This window comes from Anolis carolinensis, unplaced genomic scaffold, assembly GCF_035594765.1.
Source record: "Anolis carolinensis isolate JA03-04 unplaced genomic scaffold, rAnoCar3.1.pri scaffold_12, whole genome shotgun sequence".
In the NCBI taxonomy this organism is placed as follows: domain Eukaryota; kingdom Metazoa; phylum Chordata; class Lepidosauria; order Squamata; family Dactyloidae; genus Anolis; species Anolis carolinensis.
Window position 1 is genome coordinate 54,049 of NW_026943823.1, and position 14,448 is coordinate 68,496.

The 14,448-nt window shown below is 48.5% G+C and overlaps 2 protein-coding genes across 5 annotated transcripts; both read right to left on the bottom strand.

Annotated features, from left to right (window-relative positions):
• Window positions 1–1,941: 1,941 nt before the first annotated feature.
• Window positions 1,942–10,031, bottom strand: LOC100555636 (diacylglycerol O-acyltransferase 2). Of its 4 annotated transcripts, none has more exons than XM_062963896.1 (8): window positions 9,903–10,031; window positions 8,248–8,388; window positions 8,030–8,137; window positions 6,176–6,246; window positions 5,786–5,990; window positions 5,506–5,683; window positions 5,166–5,344; window positions 1,942–3,613 (listed from the first exon to the last, which is right to left on the bottom strand). In XM_062963896.1, the coding sequence occupies exons 1-8, from the start codon at window positions 9,940–9,942 to the stop codon at window positions 3,222–3,224; spliced, it is 1,314 nt and encodes a 437-aa protein (XP_062819966.1). In that variant the 5' UTR covers window positions 9,943–10,031; the 3' UTR covers window positions 1,942–3,221. The 4 variants fall into 4 exon arrangements, with proteins under 4 accessions (XP_062819966.1, XP_062819965.1, XP_062819968.1 ...); XM_062963898.1 differs by having other exon boundaries at window positions 3,251–3,591; XM_062963895.1 differs by lacking the exon at window positions 9,903–10,031 and having other exon boundaries at window positions 8,248–9,801.
• A 965-nt stretch (window positions 10,032–10,996) lies between these two features.
• On the bottom strand, window positions 10,997–14,417 carry igbp1 (immunoglobulin binding protein 1). Its single transcript, XM_008123820.3, has 6 exons — window positions 14,209–14,417; window positions 13,376–13,708; window positions 12,167–12,362; window positions 11,974–12,059; window positions 11,453–11,565; window positions 10,997–11,289 (listed from the first exon to the last, which is right to left on the bottom strand). The coding sequence occupies exons 1-6, from the start codon at window positions 14,400–14,402 to the stop codon at window positions 11,132–11,134; spliced, it is 1,080 nt and encodes a 359-aa protein (XP_008122027.1). The 5' UTR covers window positions 14,403–14,417; the 3' UTR covers window positions 10,997–11,131.
• Between the last annotated feature and the right edge of the window lie 31 nt (window positions 14,418–14,448).

Consider the following 14,448-nt stretch of genomic DNA (forward strand, 5'->3'; position numbering starts at 1 on the left):
GCTGTGCCCGGCCACACGTTGTTGTGGCAAAGTGGTGGTGGTATTGGTTAAAAATTGTTGTGTAATTTTTATTTGACGTTATTTGCATTTTTTAAATTAATTTTTTTGTAAGTTATATTATTATTTATTATATTTTATTATTTTCTTGTATTATTTTTAGTTATTTTCTGTTATTATAGTATTTTATTGTATTAATTTTTTAGTGTTTATTATTATTTTTTATTGGGTTGCTAGGAGACCAAGTTGGAGGAGCTTAGCCTTCTAACTGGCAGCAATTGGATAAAAGCAATTATTCCTCTCTCTCTAATTAGGACTTTATTTTTCTTTTCTTTGTGTTGTATCAACCTAGAGGCGTGGATGATGGGTTGTGTTGTCATATTTCGAGGTTGGGGGCCCTGTAGTTTTGTTGTTTTGTGGGTCGCCATGATGCCATCACTCTTTTATATATATAGATGCATCCATCCTCCAATACATTTCCCCCCTTTCTCTCTCTCTCTCTCTTCATCTGTGTCTTTCTCTACCCACCCACCCACCCACCCACCAATATCTCTCTCTGTTTATTCACCGGTGTTCATTCACAAATACATCGGAATTAATAGGGGATGTGCAATAGCGATTAGAACAGGGGTCCCCAAACTAAGGCCCGGGGGCCGGATACGGCCCATTGAAGCCATTTATCCGGCCCCCATGGCACAAGGGCAGAAGGGGGTTAGACTAAATGACCCAAGGGGTCTCTTCTTCTCTTACAACCATTATTGTAATTTATTATTATTATTATTATTATATTTTATGACACAGCAAACAAGATAGATATGCTGGATTTCGTATCACAAAATCACATAATAATAATAATAATAATAATTATTATTATTATTAATATTGAGGCTAGGTGATCATCTGTCAGGGGTGCTTTGCTAGTGCTTTTGATGCACAAAGGCATAAGGGGATTGGACTCAATGGCCCAAAAGGGTCTCTTCCAACCCTCTTTATTATTATTTTATTATTATTATTATTATTATTATTAATAAAAATTGAGGCTGGGTGGCCATCTGTCAGGGGTGCTTTGCTTGTGCTTTCGGTGCACAAAGACAGAAGGGGAATGGACTCAACAGCCCAAAGGGTCTCTTCCAACCCTCTTTTTATTGTTGTTGTTGTTATTATTTTATGGTCGTGTTACTGATATTGTTTTATCGGGCTAGGCCCCATGTAAGCTGCCCCGAGTCCCTTCGGGGAGATGGGGCGGGGTATAAAAATAAAGTTATTATTGTTATTATTATTATTATTTTATTGTATGACACAGCAAACAAGATAGATATGCTGGAATTATTATTATTATTGCTCGGTGGCCAACTATAGTCCGGCCCTCCAACGGTCCGAAGGATCATGAACTGGCCCCCTGTTTAAAAAGTTTGGGGACCCTTGGATTAGAATGTGATTAGAAGGACGGGTGCTTTGCTTTTGCATTCCTACACACATAATAATGTGTATTGGGGTGTCACTGAATTCCGTGGTCCGATGGCAATGAAGTTCTCCTCTCCCGCGGGGAGGCCTGTGGCGGCTGTGCCTCTGATGGGCCACTGGCTTCCTCCCTCCCGTCCGTCCGTCCTTCCTTCCGGCCGCCCCCCGCCCCCCAAATCCCCGGTGACAGATGGCACCGCTCATCTGTAATTAATTGAGCCCGTCACCTTAATACGCCCCTAATTGGCTTTCCCTGGGAACCCTGATTGCGGACCGTTGGCCGCGCTTAGCCTCTGTTTCCACGCACACGAGGAGCCCCGCTTTACGTAAGGAGGGAGCACGCGTGTGCGTACATACGCCTTTGCCGGCGGGAGGAAAACAACCCTCCCCGTGGCCTCTTACACCGTGGCCCTCGGCTTTTGACGGCGTCCGTCATTGATGAAAACGAATGACAGATGGATTCTTAGGCATGTCGCCTGGAGCTAGAAAATATAAAGAGGGAATTTTATTATCGATAGAATTATGCCCGCAGTACGATGAAAGCCAACAAGCGAGAGAGTGTATAGATTCTTATTTTAAATAGAAATACATAGGTATATTCCGAGAATCTTTACAATGTTTATGTGTTTTAATAATGCTGTCACCCGTCCCGAGACACAAGGAGAGGAGGTAGGTAAGAAATAACACTATTATTATTATTATTATTATTATTATTATTATTAGTCATGAGGAGTGGCAGGTAAGAAATATTATTATTATTATATGGATAGTATTATTATTATTAGCTATGAGGAGAGGCAGGTAAGAATTACTATTGTTGTTGTTGTTATTATTATTACCATTAGCCATGAGGACTGGCAGGTAAGAATAATAATAATAATTATTATTATTATTATTATATGGATAGTATTATTGTTATTAGCTATGAGGAGAGGCGGGTAAGAATTACTACTGTTGTTGTTGTTATTATTATTAGCCATGAGGACTGGCAAGTAATAATAAAATTATTATTATTATTATAACATGGATAGTATTACTATTATTAGCTATGAGGAGAGGCAGGTAAGAATTATTGTTGTTATTATTATTATATGGATAGTATTATTATTATTTGCTATGAGGAGAGGCAGGTAAGAGTTGTTATTCTTCTTATTATTATATGGATAGTATTATTATAATTATTTGCTATGAGGAGAGACGAGTAAGAGTTGTTGTTGTTATTATTATTAGCCATGAGGAGTGGCAGGTAAGAATTATTGTTGTTACTGTTGTTGTTCTCTTCTTATTATCATATGGATAGTATTATTATTATTAGACATGAGGAGAGGTGGGTAAGAATTATTTTTGTTCTTATTATTATTATATGGATAGTATTATTATTATTAGATACAAGGAGAGGTGGGTAAGAATTGTTGTTGTTCTTCTTATTATTATATGGATAGTATTATTATTATTAGATATGAGGAGAGAATTATTGGGGAGGAATCTCAGGGTGAGAGCAGTGCCTGGAGAATCCTGTGTGTCTCGATGCCTCTTTCAGGTGCGTTTCTTGCCCGAGGATGCAGATGCGGAGCCCTCCTTGCACTTCGGGACCCTGCCAGGCCCACTCACCGCCAGGGCTTCTGGGGAGGGGGCTGCCTCCCTGCACACAAGGCAGCAAGGAGCCCCCCTTCCTTCGGGCCCAGGGCCGCGGACCGGCTTCCATCTCTGCCTTTCACACCGGGAGGCCCTGCTGCCCGGGTCCTGGAGCTTTCTTCCCCACCTCAAGAATGAATCAATGCGCTGCTTAAGGTCTTGTTACACAAAAGTTTTAACAACAGTATGCAAAGCACTTGGTGAACGGGAGCAGTCCGAGGCACACACGCACGTGTCCGGAAAGCGCTCTGCTTGGACTCCTTCTGGCCGATGGACGGGTGTTCCCGAAAGGGTCCGGGGCCTCCTCTGAGCTTCCGGGGAGAGGAGTGGGGGCCCGGCGGGGTCAGAGGATGCGGAGGGCGTGCCCCGCGGGGAGGCCGAAGCGCCCCTTGTGCTCCTCGAAGAGCCCGCGCAGAGCCTCCACGTACAGGGCGTGGAAGCGGTCCACCGTCTCCCGCGGAGGCTGCGCCATCCTGGGCACCGGCAGGGGCTTCCCCACTGGAACGGCAACGCAGAGAGACTTCGGTGCCCACCCACATAATAATCATAACGTATTTCCTCACACCCCCCCCCCCCGCTCCCCAGAATGAGTCTTTAAAAATGGGGCAGGGCTTGCTAGAATCGCAGGTGTATCTTAAGGTAAATATGGCAATGCCAATGCTGCATTTCTCCCTTTCTAACAGGCACCTTCCCACTATATCAGGGGTTCTCACACATTTTCAGCAAACGTTTTCTTGCGGAGCCCCAAGAAACGTAACATGATTTCAATGGAAGACTCCAGGGGCCATCCACTCCAACCCCCTTCTGCCTTCATGCAGGAAAAGCACAATCAAAGCACCCCCAACAGATGGCCACCCAGCCTCTGTAACAACAACAACAACAACAACAACAACAACAGTTGGAGCAATCTAAGGCCACCCAATCCAATCTCCTTCTTCCATGCAGGAAAAGCACAAGCAAAGAACCCACAACAGGTCGCCACCCAGCCATAATAATAATAATAATAATAATAATAATAATAATAATAATAATAATGGGTCCATGCAGTGCAACCCGCTTCTGCCTTCATGCAGGAAAAGCACAGTCAAAGCACCCCCAACAGATGGCCGCCCAGCTTCTGTAACAACAACAGTTGGAGCAATCTAAGGGCCACCCAATCCAATCTCCTTCTTCTGTGCAGGAAAAGCACAATCAAAGCACCCCAACAGATGGCCACCAGCCATAATAATAATAATAATAATAATAATAATAATAATAATAATAATAATAATAATAATAATACAGGGTCCATGCAGTGTAACCCGCTTCTGCCTTTATGCAGGAAAAGCACCATCAAAGAACCCACAACAGGTTGCCACCCAGCCGTAATAATAACAATAATGATGATGATGATGATGATGATGATGATGGGTCCATGCAATGCAACCCGCTTCTGCCTTCATGCAGGAAAAGCACCATCAAAGAACCCACAACAGGTTGCCACCCAGCCATAATAATAATGATAATGATAATAATAATAATAATAATAATAATAATAATAATACAGGGTCCATGTAGTGTAACCCGCTTCTGCCTTCATGCTGGAAAAGCACAGTCAAAGCACCCCCAACAGATGGCCGCCCAGCCTCTGTAACAACAACAGCAACAGCAACAACAACAGTTGGAGCAATCTAAAGGCCACCCAATCCAATCTCCTTCTTCCGTGCAGGAAAAGCACAATCAAAGCACCCCCAACAGATGGCACCTCGCTTCTGCCTTCATGCAGGAAAAGCACAGTCAAAGCACTCTCTGAGGGAGGGAAACAGGGTTTTGGAAGCAAGCAAAGCAAAGAGAAGGGGAAAAGCAAAGCGAGGGCTCCGTGGAGCACACTTGGAGACCCCCCCCCCCCCCCCTATATGATCATAGCTCAAAACGGGGCATGTACTGAAGTGAGGGTGGGCCTTACCATTGATGGAAGGAATATGGCAATACTGACCACCCTGAGGTCCCGGGAGAGCTGCCTGCCCCGTGTTAGGTCGTGATATTCACTTTTTGGGGAGGGGTCCCAGGTGCGGGAAGGCGGCGATACTCACCGACGGTGGCGACAGGGAAGGGCAGGGGGAGGAGGCCCCTCCCGTGGAAGAGGCAGGGGGCGAACCCCAGGGCCCTCCGGCAGCGATCCTGCAGGCTGCGCGCCCAGCCGCCCTCCGCAAAGCAGACCTGCCGGAAGAGCGCCTCCTCCCCGAAGGAGAAGGCCGGCACCAGGTGCGCCCTGCGGGAGAGACAGACAGGAAGGAAGGAAGGAAGGAAGGAAGGAAGGAAGGAAGGAAGGAAGGAAGGAAGGAAGGAAGGAAGGAAGGAAGCCAATGGAGGGAGTGAGAGGACTCCTGCCCTCCTCCCTGCCCTCACTCACGCCCTCCCTCCCTCACTCACCCATGTTGGAGGGCCAGGCGGACGAAGCCCTTCCTGCGCCGCAGGACGAGGGTGGTCTCTCCAGGGCGGGAGGCGGAGAGGGACTCGGCTGCGCCGCCCACCACCAGCACCACCGCGTTCCCGGTCCCGCTCCGAGAGAGGAGGTGCGCGATGGCCCTCGGCGTCACCGGGAAGAGGCCTGCGAGGGTGAGACGGGAGAAGGAAGCGCGCCTTAGGATCGCAGGGTTACCAATGGGGTCCGCACTCACTCACTCACTCGGTCTTGCACTCACTCACTCACCTCCGCTCATGAGATACTCCCGGATGCCCGGGAGGCGGAAGTTCCCGGCCAGGGTGCCGAGGGCGGGCCGGATGCCGGGGAACTTCTCCGCGAAGCCCGTGGCGCCCGTCACAAAGTTGGCGAAGGCGCCCACGCAGAGCAGGCCGTGCGGGTGGACGCCCACCATGTAGTTGTGCCCCGGGGAGAGGGGGTGGGTCTTCACCAGCTGAAGGAAGCGGGCAAAGAGAAGGGTCACGGGGGTCCCCACGTAGTCGTGCCCTCCCCCGGCCCCTGCCATGTCTGTTACTTTGATCTCAGGGTGCTTTGATTGTGCCTGTGCTGCTTGGGGGCAGAAGGGGTGGGGCGGGTGGGGGGCCCATGCGGCCTCTTCCGGCTCTCGTTCTGTGTTACCTGGATGGGGAAGTAGTCCCGGAAGTAGCTCCAGATGGGCCAGGAACGGACCCAGGAGGAGCTCCTGCCGCCTGCAGACAAAATAAAAGAAGAAGGAGGGGGATCGTATTACTATTATTGATGAAGCCTTAGATAGTTGCAGTGATCACAAGGCAGTGGAATTTGGAGGACTCACATTATTATTATAATACAGTAGAGTCTCACTTATCCAAGCTAAACGGGCCGGTAGAAGCTTGGATAAGTGAATATCTTGGATAATACGGAAGGATTAAGGAAAAGCCTATTAAACATCAAATTAGGATATGATTTTACAAACTAAGCACCAAAACATCATGTTATACAACAAATTTAACAGAAAAAGCAGTTCAATATGCAGTAATGTTATGTTGCAATTACTGTATTTACGAATTTAGCACCAAAATATCATGATATATTGAAAACATTGATTACAAAAATGGCTTGGATAATCCAGAAACTTGGATAAGCGAGGCTTGGATAAGTGAGACTCTACTGTATGATTATATTTAAGATTATTGCATTTTATTATTTATAATGTATTGCTTTTATTATTATTTATTTTATTGTAAAATTATAATTTATTATTCTATAATATTTTATTAATAAAATGTTATTTTTATTATTGTTATTATATTATTATTATATTTTATCATCATATTGCACCCCCGGTGGTGGAGTGGGTTAAATCCTTGTGCTGGCAGGACTGCTGACTGACAAGTTGGTGGTTCGTATCCGGGGAGAGCAGGTGAGCTCCCTCTGTCAGCTCCAGCTCCCCATGCGAGAAGCCTCCTGCAAGGATGTTTAAAACATAACATCCAGGCAATGTCCCCTGGGCATGTCCTATTCTCTCACACCAGAAGTGACTTGTAGTTTCTCAAGCCACTCTTGACATGAAAAGAAAATCATATTTTATTATTACCATATATACTCGAGTATAAGCCGACCCGAATATAAGCCGAGGGACCTAATTTTACCATAATAAACTGGGAAAACATTAACTCCATAAGCCGAGGGTGGTAAATTTCAGAAATAAAATTAGATACCAATAAAATTACATTAATTGAGGCATCAGTAGGTTAAATGTTTTTGAATATTTTCATAAAGCTCAAATTTAAGATAAGACTATCCAACTCTGATCAAATCATTATTCTTATCTTCTTCAGTGTAAATGTGCTTATGTATCCTTTTAATAATAATACATGTAATAATAATAATAATAAATACAAAAAATAATACAAGTAATAATAAATAGAGTAAAATAATAAATGCAATAATAATAAGATCAGAGTGAAATAATAAATGTATTAATAATAATAATAATAATAAAAATAGAGTAAAATAAATGTAATAGTAGTAACAATAATAGAGAAAAATAATAAATGTACCATATATTCTCGAGTATTTTTTTTTTCGTGTCAGGAGCAACCAGAGTTGCTTCTGGAGTGAGAGAATTGGCCGTCTGCAAGGACGTTGCCCAGGGGACGCCCGGATGTTTTGATGTTTTACCATCCTTGTGGGAGGCTTCTCTCATGTCCCCACATGGAGCTGGAGCTGATAAAGGGAGCTCATCCACGCTCTTCTCGAGTATAAGCTGACCCAAATATAAGCCAACCAGGACCCTCACCCGAGTATAAGCCGAGGGGGGCTTTTTCAGTCTTAAAAAAGGGCTGAAAAACTAGGCTTATGCTCGAGTATATACAGTAATATGTATTAGGACTATTATTACTATTGGCATTGCTTATATTCTGCTCTGTGGAAAGAGAAGGCAGTGTGTAAACAAACATCACCATAATAATTCTCTCTGTATTAATAATTCACCCGCCCTTTGGTCCTCACCTCTCTCGGGGGTCTCCCAGTCGAGGAGGAGCCAGGCCAGGTAGAGGGCGGAGACCGGCCAGAAGGGAGTGAAGGCCAGGTAGACCAGGAGCAGCAGCAGCAGCAGCCCTGGAAACAGTGGGGGGGGGGGGGGAGGAGAGAAGGGGGCCGTCAGAGCCACCACCAGCCCTGACCCCTTGGGGGGGCCCTCCCAACCCCGCCCCCCCTCGCGGACTCACCCATCAGGAGGAAGCTGAGCATCCACTGGGCGACGGCCAGGAGCTGGACCCAGGCCCGGAGGTCCCCGCGGGAGGGCCAGCGCGGGAGGGACACCAGCGCCAGCAGCGGGCGCAGCGCCTCCCGCAGGAGGGACCGGCTCCCTGCAGGAAGGAAGGGGTGGAGTGGCCAGAGAGGCGAGCCAGCCCCAGGACAAGCCATTCAAGAACCTTGACCTCCTGCTTATCTGACCGGCTCAGGCGCATGAATCATTAACCGCCCCACCGGCCACACGTGTCATTGGCCGGCACACACGCAGGCCCTCCAATGCCAGCCCTGTCTCTGGGTCTCTCTGACCGGCCCATTTCCAAAACGGCATTGCCCCCCCCCCCCCCCCTCCGCCGGCACTACTTGGTGAGAGGCAGGACCTGTCATCGGAAACCAGGATAACCCCATCGAAGGTCCCTCCTACACTGCCCTTCTATCCTACCGTAGGATCTGATCCCAGATTACCTGTCTATCCCAGATTATATAGCAGTGGAGACTCATTATCATCCAGTTCAAAGCTGATAACCTGGGATCAGACCCTGGGATAGAAGGACAGTGTAAACGGTCTGGAATTCTCCTGTTTCTCACTAGTGTTCTTTCTTCGCTGTCTTGTTACCACTCGGAATCAGGAGTAAGTAAGTAAGTAAGTAAAAGTTTATTTGTATACTGCCCTCGCTCCCAAAAGGGACTCAGGGCGGTTTCCAATATAAAATCAGCATAAAACATTGTACAATAAAACACTGAAAACACTATAAAACGCTATAAGAATTAAAAACAAAAACAAAACATAACGATTGACTAAAACAATCACATAAGCAGAAGGAATATAATCACTCAAGTAACATATGAAGAGAACTCAAGTAACATATGAAGGAGAACTCCAGACAATGAGCAATCAAATCCCAGTCAACACCTCCCAAACAGAGGGTGCCTCCAGGCAACAAAGGCCAGGCCACCTCTATGCAGAGACCCTCCCTGATTGACTTTGTAAACTTCATGGCCACTCAAATGCTAATTCAAGCTTGCTAATTGCAACAAAGGGTTTTTTTTTCTCCCACCCTGGACACCATTTCACAGGTATTTATACACTCCACTTGATTCACTGCCAACAAAATCTCTGAAGATGACATTAGGCACAAATGTAGGCAAAACACCAGGAGAGCATGTTGCTGGAACATGGCCACATAGCCCGGAAAACTCACAAGAAGCCAGTGGATGAGAACACTTTGTAAATAAAGAATAAAGGACTACAAAGACAAGAAACACTGGGCGGCCCCCATAGGTGTCTCTCTTCATGAATCGCAGGAGAAACCATAAGACCCCCCCCCCCCAATTACAATATGGGGGTGGGCACAACTGAATGACATGGGGGTCTGCTTGGCACTGTTCCATAGACTTGGTGCAGACTTTGCAATAGTTAGGACCCCGTCTGGCTTGCAAATGGGTGGCCCATAGAGCCTCTTGGGCCCCCAAGGGATCAATTCCAAGGGCCGGAGAGACCCCTCCCACCAAACAATAGGGCTCCTTCCCTCCCTCCCTCCCTTCCGATGCTAGGATCCCTCACTCAGACCTTCTCCGGGTATCTGGAGCCCCAAGATATCACGAGAGCCCACCAAAGCGCCCCTCTTACCGCTCTGGTTCTGGGAATAGGCCGCAATGATGGTCTTCATGGCTGGTCCTCTCTCCCTCCTCCTCCTCCTCCTCCTCCTCTACTGCTGCTGCTTCAATGGTGGAGGAAGAAGACTTTGCTCTTGCCCTTTTGACCGGAGGGGGAGGCCTGCTGACCGACAGGACAGCGCATGCAATGCATGTGTTCCCGTGTATTTGTTTACTGGCGGAGGAAGAGGAGACCCAGGAAGAAAGAAGCCAAACCCATGAAAGTAGAGGGATGCATTACGGGGATCTTAAAGCCCCTTTAGGCGAAGTACACCTAATAATAATAATAATAATAATAATAATAATAATAATAATAATAATAACAACAACAACAACACCAGACATCACAGTTGTGGAAAAGAAAAAGGTTTGGATCATTGATGTCGCCATCCCAGGTGACAGTCGCATTGACAAAACAACAGGAAAAACTCAGCCGCGATCAGGACCTCAAGATTGAACTTCAAAGACTCTGGCAGAAACCAGTGCAGGTGGTCCCGGTGGTGATGGGCACACTGGGTGCCGTGCCAAAAGATCTCAGCCGGCATTTGGAAACAATAGACATTGACAAAATTACGATCTGCCAACTGCAAAAGGCCACCTGACTGGGATCTGCGCACATCATCCGAAAATACATCACACAGTCCTAGACACTTGGGAAGTGTTCGACTTGTGATTTTGTGATATGAAATCCAGCATATCTATCTTGTTTGCTGTGTCATAATAAAATAATAATAATAATAATAAATTCTATTTATCTATCTTTGAGCTGCTTTGTGGAGAGAAAAGCAGGGTATAAATATAATAATAACAACAACAACAACAACAATATCTATTTGTCTTTGAGTCTATTGTTAAGCTGCTTTGAGTCTCCTTGTATAAATAATTATTTACCTATCTTTGACCCGCTTTGAGTCTCCTTGTGGAGAGAAAAATGGGTTATAAATAAACATAATAATAACAACAACAAGCAACCACAGGAGAAACAACTATAGGAGCTGAGGCCTCCCCGCACTGCCATTGGTTTTTGCGGCTGAGAGAGATGTGACAGGAAGAGACCACAGCCGGCCCTACAAACAGAGCAAGGCATTTTATTTGGCTCCTTAAATAACAAAACGGCAAGCGACAACAGCTTCCCAAGGAGAAGGCAATGGGGAAGAGAGCCCCCCCCCCCAGCTCGTCCGTGTCCCCTTTGAGGGCTCCTCCTCAGCCCATGTTCTTCCGGTTGCCGTAGCCCCGCGGGTGCGAGTCCTTCCAGTCGTCCCACTGCCGGGCCTTCCGCAGGGCCTCCTCCTCCTCTTCCTCCCCTTCCTCTTCCTCCTCCTTCTCTTCCTCTTCCTGCTGCGGATCCTCTTCCGGAACGACTGCAAGCGGAAACCAAGAGCGAGCGGGTCTCGGGCACTTGTGTGGGGCACACGCGCTCCGTCCCCATTCGCGGAGGAGGAAAAGGAAGAGGAGGAGGAGGCGGCAGCCGTGGGCAACCTGCACAACTAGCGCTGGGCGTCCCTCCCTCCCGGCCCTGGTTACCTGAGGGCCTCTGCTTGCGGCCCTGATCCGGCAAGACCCCGTGCCTCTGGTGCTGTTCGTACCAGTCGTCCACCGTCATGGTGGCCAGGCTTGGGTAGCCAGCCCCGAAGACCCTGCGCGGGGAGGAGAAAGAAAAGGTGAAGGCGAGGACGGAGGAGGGGAAGAGGAAGGACAAGGAAGAGGAGGAGGAAGAGAAGAGGGACAAGAGGAAGAAGGAGGAGAAGAAGGAAGACAAAGGAAGAAAAGAGATGGAAAAAGGAAGAGACGGAGTTGGCGCCCAGTCCAGGCTCTTTTCCAGCTCTATTAATATTCTGATTCTGCGATACTTTAACAATCAGCAAAAGATGCTGCAGGCCCTTGGGGAGGACGGGGGGGCCGGCTGGTTGCAGGTGGAATTATTATTATTAGTAGCAGTATTATTATTATCATTGTTATTATATTTTATATGGATGCACAAACATTTAATTGTGTGTGTTCTATCCTTCCGCGATGCCCGCCCCCCACTCTGCCATTGGACCTACTTTGCCTGGGCCGCATCCCGGGTGAGGATGAAGGGCTTCATGGCGGGGGGCCTCTGGTGGCGACCGGGGGGCTCTGGGGACGGACCCTGCAGGGCAAATGGGAGGGGGGCACATAAACAAACAAACAACCAAAGGGAGGGGGCCTACTTCCCCCTCAATCCCCCCCCCCCCCCCCGGTGTGCCGGCTTCCTACCTGCTTGAGGCCCCCCCTCCTATCCAGGAGGGCCTTCTCCCGGTCGATGGCCTCCACTTCCTCCAGGCTGATGGCCACCCACCGCTGGATCTGGAGCAGGTAGAAGTGCCGCACCTGCTCCTCTTCCGCCCGGCCCTCCTCCACCGCCGGCCGCAGCACCTCCAGCTGCGCCTCCAGGTCCTTCTTGGCCTTGTACCTGAGGCGCAGAGACAGGGTCAGCAGGTCTTGGACCCCGACGGGCTGCTTTTGCATGTGGTTCCCCCTCTTTCTCCCCTGCACGGACCCCATTGCAACTAGTCTCTTCCATTTCCCAAACCAGGACTAGAAACGAGGAGATTAAAATGTGCAATATTTTAATTCTGCAGAAGAAACAATAAGGGGTGGTGGTTCCCAAATTAGCCCCCTTGACATTGTGCATCGTGGGATTTATAGTCTCCAACTGACAAATACACAACATCTTGCTTGCTCATTGCAGCATCCACACTTGCTTCAAACAGACAATAATAATAATAATAATAATAATAATAATAATAATAAAACTTTTTTTATACCCCGCCACCATCTCCCCATGGGGACTAGGGGTGGCTCACATGGGGCAAGGCCCGACCAGCACAATTTACAAAAACAACAGCATAAATACATTGAATAATATACAAAAAAAATATAAAACACAGTAAGACAATAAAACAAGAGTTAATACAGCAGCAATGATATCAATCAACTACCAAGTACAATTCAGTCGACTTCATTGGTGGGGGGGGACTGCAGCAGCAATATAAAAATAACATCATCAGTTAAAATACCAGAATAAAAGGGACCTAATAAAATTCAGGATAGAGTTATAAAGCCAACTGAGGCTGGTCATCCAGTGACTGTCTCACCAAAGGCCAACCTAAACATCCAGGTCTTCAGTTGTTTCTTGAAGGATAGAGAGGGAGCCAACCTAAGGGTTCTTTCTCCCACCCTGGACATTATTCCACAGTATATATACATTCCAGTTGTCTCACTTCCAACAGAACCTCTGAAGTTGCCATTAGCCACAGAGGCAGGTGAAACGGCAGGAGAGAATGCTGCTGGAACATGGCTAGACAGCCCTGAAAAGTCGCAGCAACCTTCTTGCTTTGCATTTCCTGGGCCAAAGAGCCTTTTAACCCGTCTGGCTTTTGAATTGTTGGGGATGGTTCTCTCCCTTTGTCTCCCTTGACTCACCGGTCAATCTTCTCCCTCCGGAGGGTGGCCATGTCCAGGAGGGTGGCCTGGTCCGAGGCGGAGGAGGAGGAGGGCCTGCCGTGCTCCCCTTCCCCTTCCTCCTGCTCCTCCGCTTCCCCTTCTCCTTCTTCACGGGGGAGGCGCTGCCGGGGCCCCAGGAGCCCGTAGGCCTTGCACTGGCGCAGGAAGCGGAGGAAGAGGGCCCGGGCGCGCCCCAGCTGCTCCAGGCGGGCCTTCGAGGGGCTCTGCTTCAGCACCAGCGAGCCCAGCAGCGCCGGGACCAGCAGGAAGCGCAGGTCCAGCGAGGCCACCTCCTCCAGCTCCTCATTCCCGCTGCAGAGACAGGGGCAGAAAGAAGGATAATAACAGAGAGGGAGAGAAGAGAACAGCCTTGCTGCCGTTGTCCGTCCTGCAAGGAAATGCCCTCCCCAGGACACTTGATGTAAACAAAGCCTGGGAAGAGGATGCCACAAGGAAAGGGCTGCCTCGGAGTCCTGGGTTCAAATGGGAGAAAGAAGGAAGGAAGGGCTTCCTAACAGTACGAGGATTATCTATCATACCTATCTGGGTGTAAATATACATACAAACATATCTCAAAGGTATGTCTGGATGGCCATTTATGGGGAGGGGTCTGATTGTACCTTTATGGCAGGAGGGTGGGACTGGATGGCCTTTAGGGGTCCCCTCCCTGCTCTACAATACTATCATACGTATACATGTGCATTATTTATCTATCACAGCTATGGCTGGATGGCCATCTGTTGGGAGGATCTGCTTGTGCAGGAGGGGGCGTGTTTCCCCTCCCTCCCTCCCTCTGCGCATGCGCAGCTGACCTGAAGAGCTCGAGCGCCTCGACGCCGCGCTGGGCCTGCTCGAGGGCGGCGATCCCGGCCTGGACCTTGCGCTGGAGCTCCGCCGGGCCGCCCGCGCCCTCCGCCCCGCCCTCCGCCTCCTCCAGCAGCCGCCAGCCCCGCTCCAGCAGCTCCGGGAGGCGCAGCGGCTCCGGGTCCTCCTCCGGCGCCGCCATCTTGGAAGCCGGCCCGAGGCAGGGCGGAAGGCGGAAGCGCCGCGGG

Excerpts from the sequence above, each read along its gene's own strand:
- LOC100555636 (XM_062963895.1), bottom strand. The coding sequence starts at position 8,446 with ATGGCTTGTCCTGGGGCTGGCTCGCCTCTCTGGCCACTCCACCCCTTC. Across the intron at positions 5,991-6,175 it reads GGGACTACTTCCCCATCCAG|CTGGTGAAGACCCACCCCCT; the intron begins GTAACACAGAAC and ends CGCTTCCTTCAG. Across the intron at positions 5,345-5,505 it reads CGCCTGGCCCTCCAACATGG|GGCGCACCTGGTGCCGGCCT; the intron begins GTGAGTGAGGGA and ends TCTCTCCCGCAG.
- igbp1 (XM_008123820.3), bottom strand. The coding sequence starts at position 14,402 with ATGGCGGCGCCGGAGGAGGACCCGGAGCCGCTGCGCCTCCCGGAGCTG. Across the intron at positions 13,709-14,208 it reads GAGGCGCTCGAGCTCTTCAG|CGGGAATGAGGAGCTGGAGG; the intron begins GTCAGCTGCGCA and ends CTGTCTCTGCAG. Across the intron at positions 12,363-13,375 it reads CGGAGGGAGAAGATTGACCG|GTACAAGGCCAAGAAGGACC; the intron begins GTGAGTCAAGGG and ends TCTGCGCCTCAG.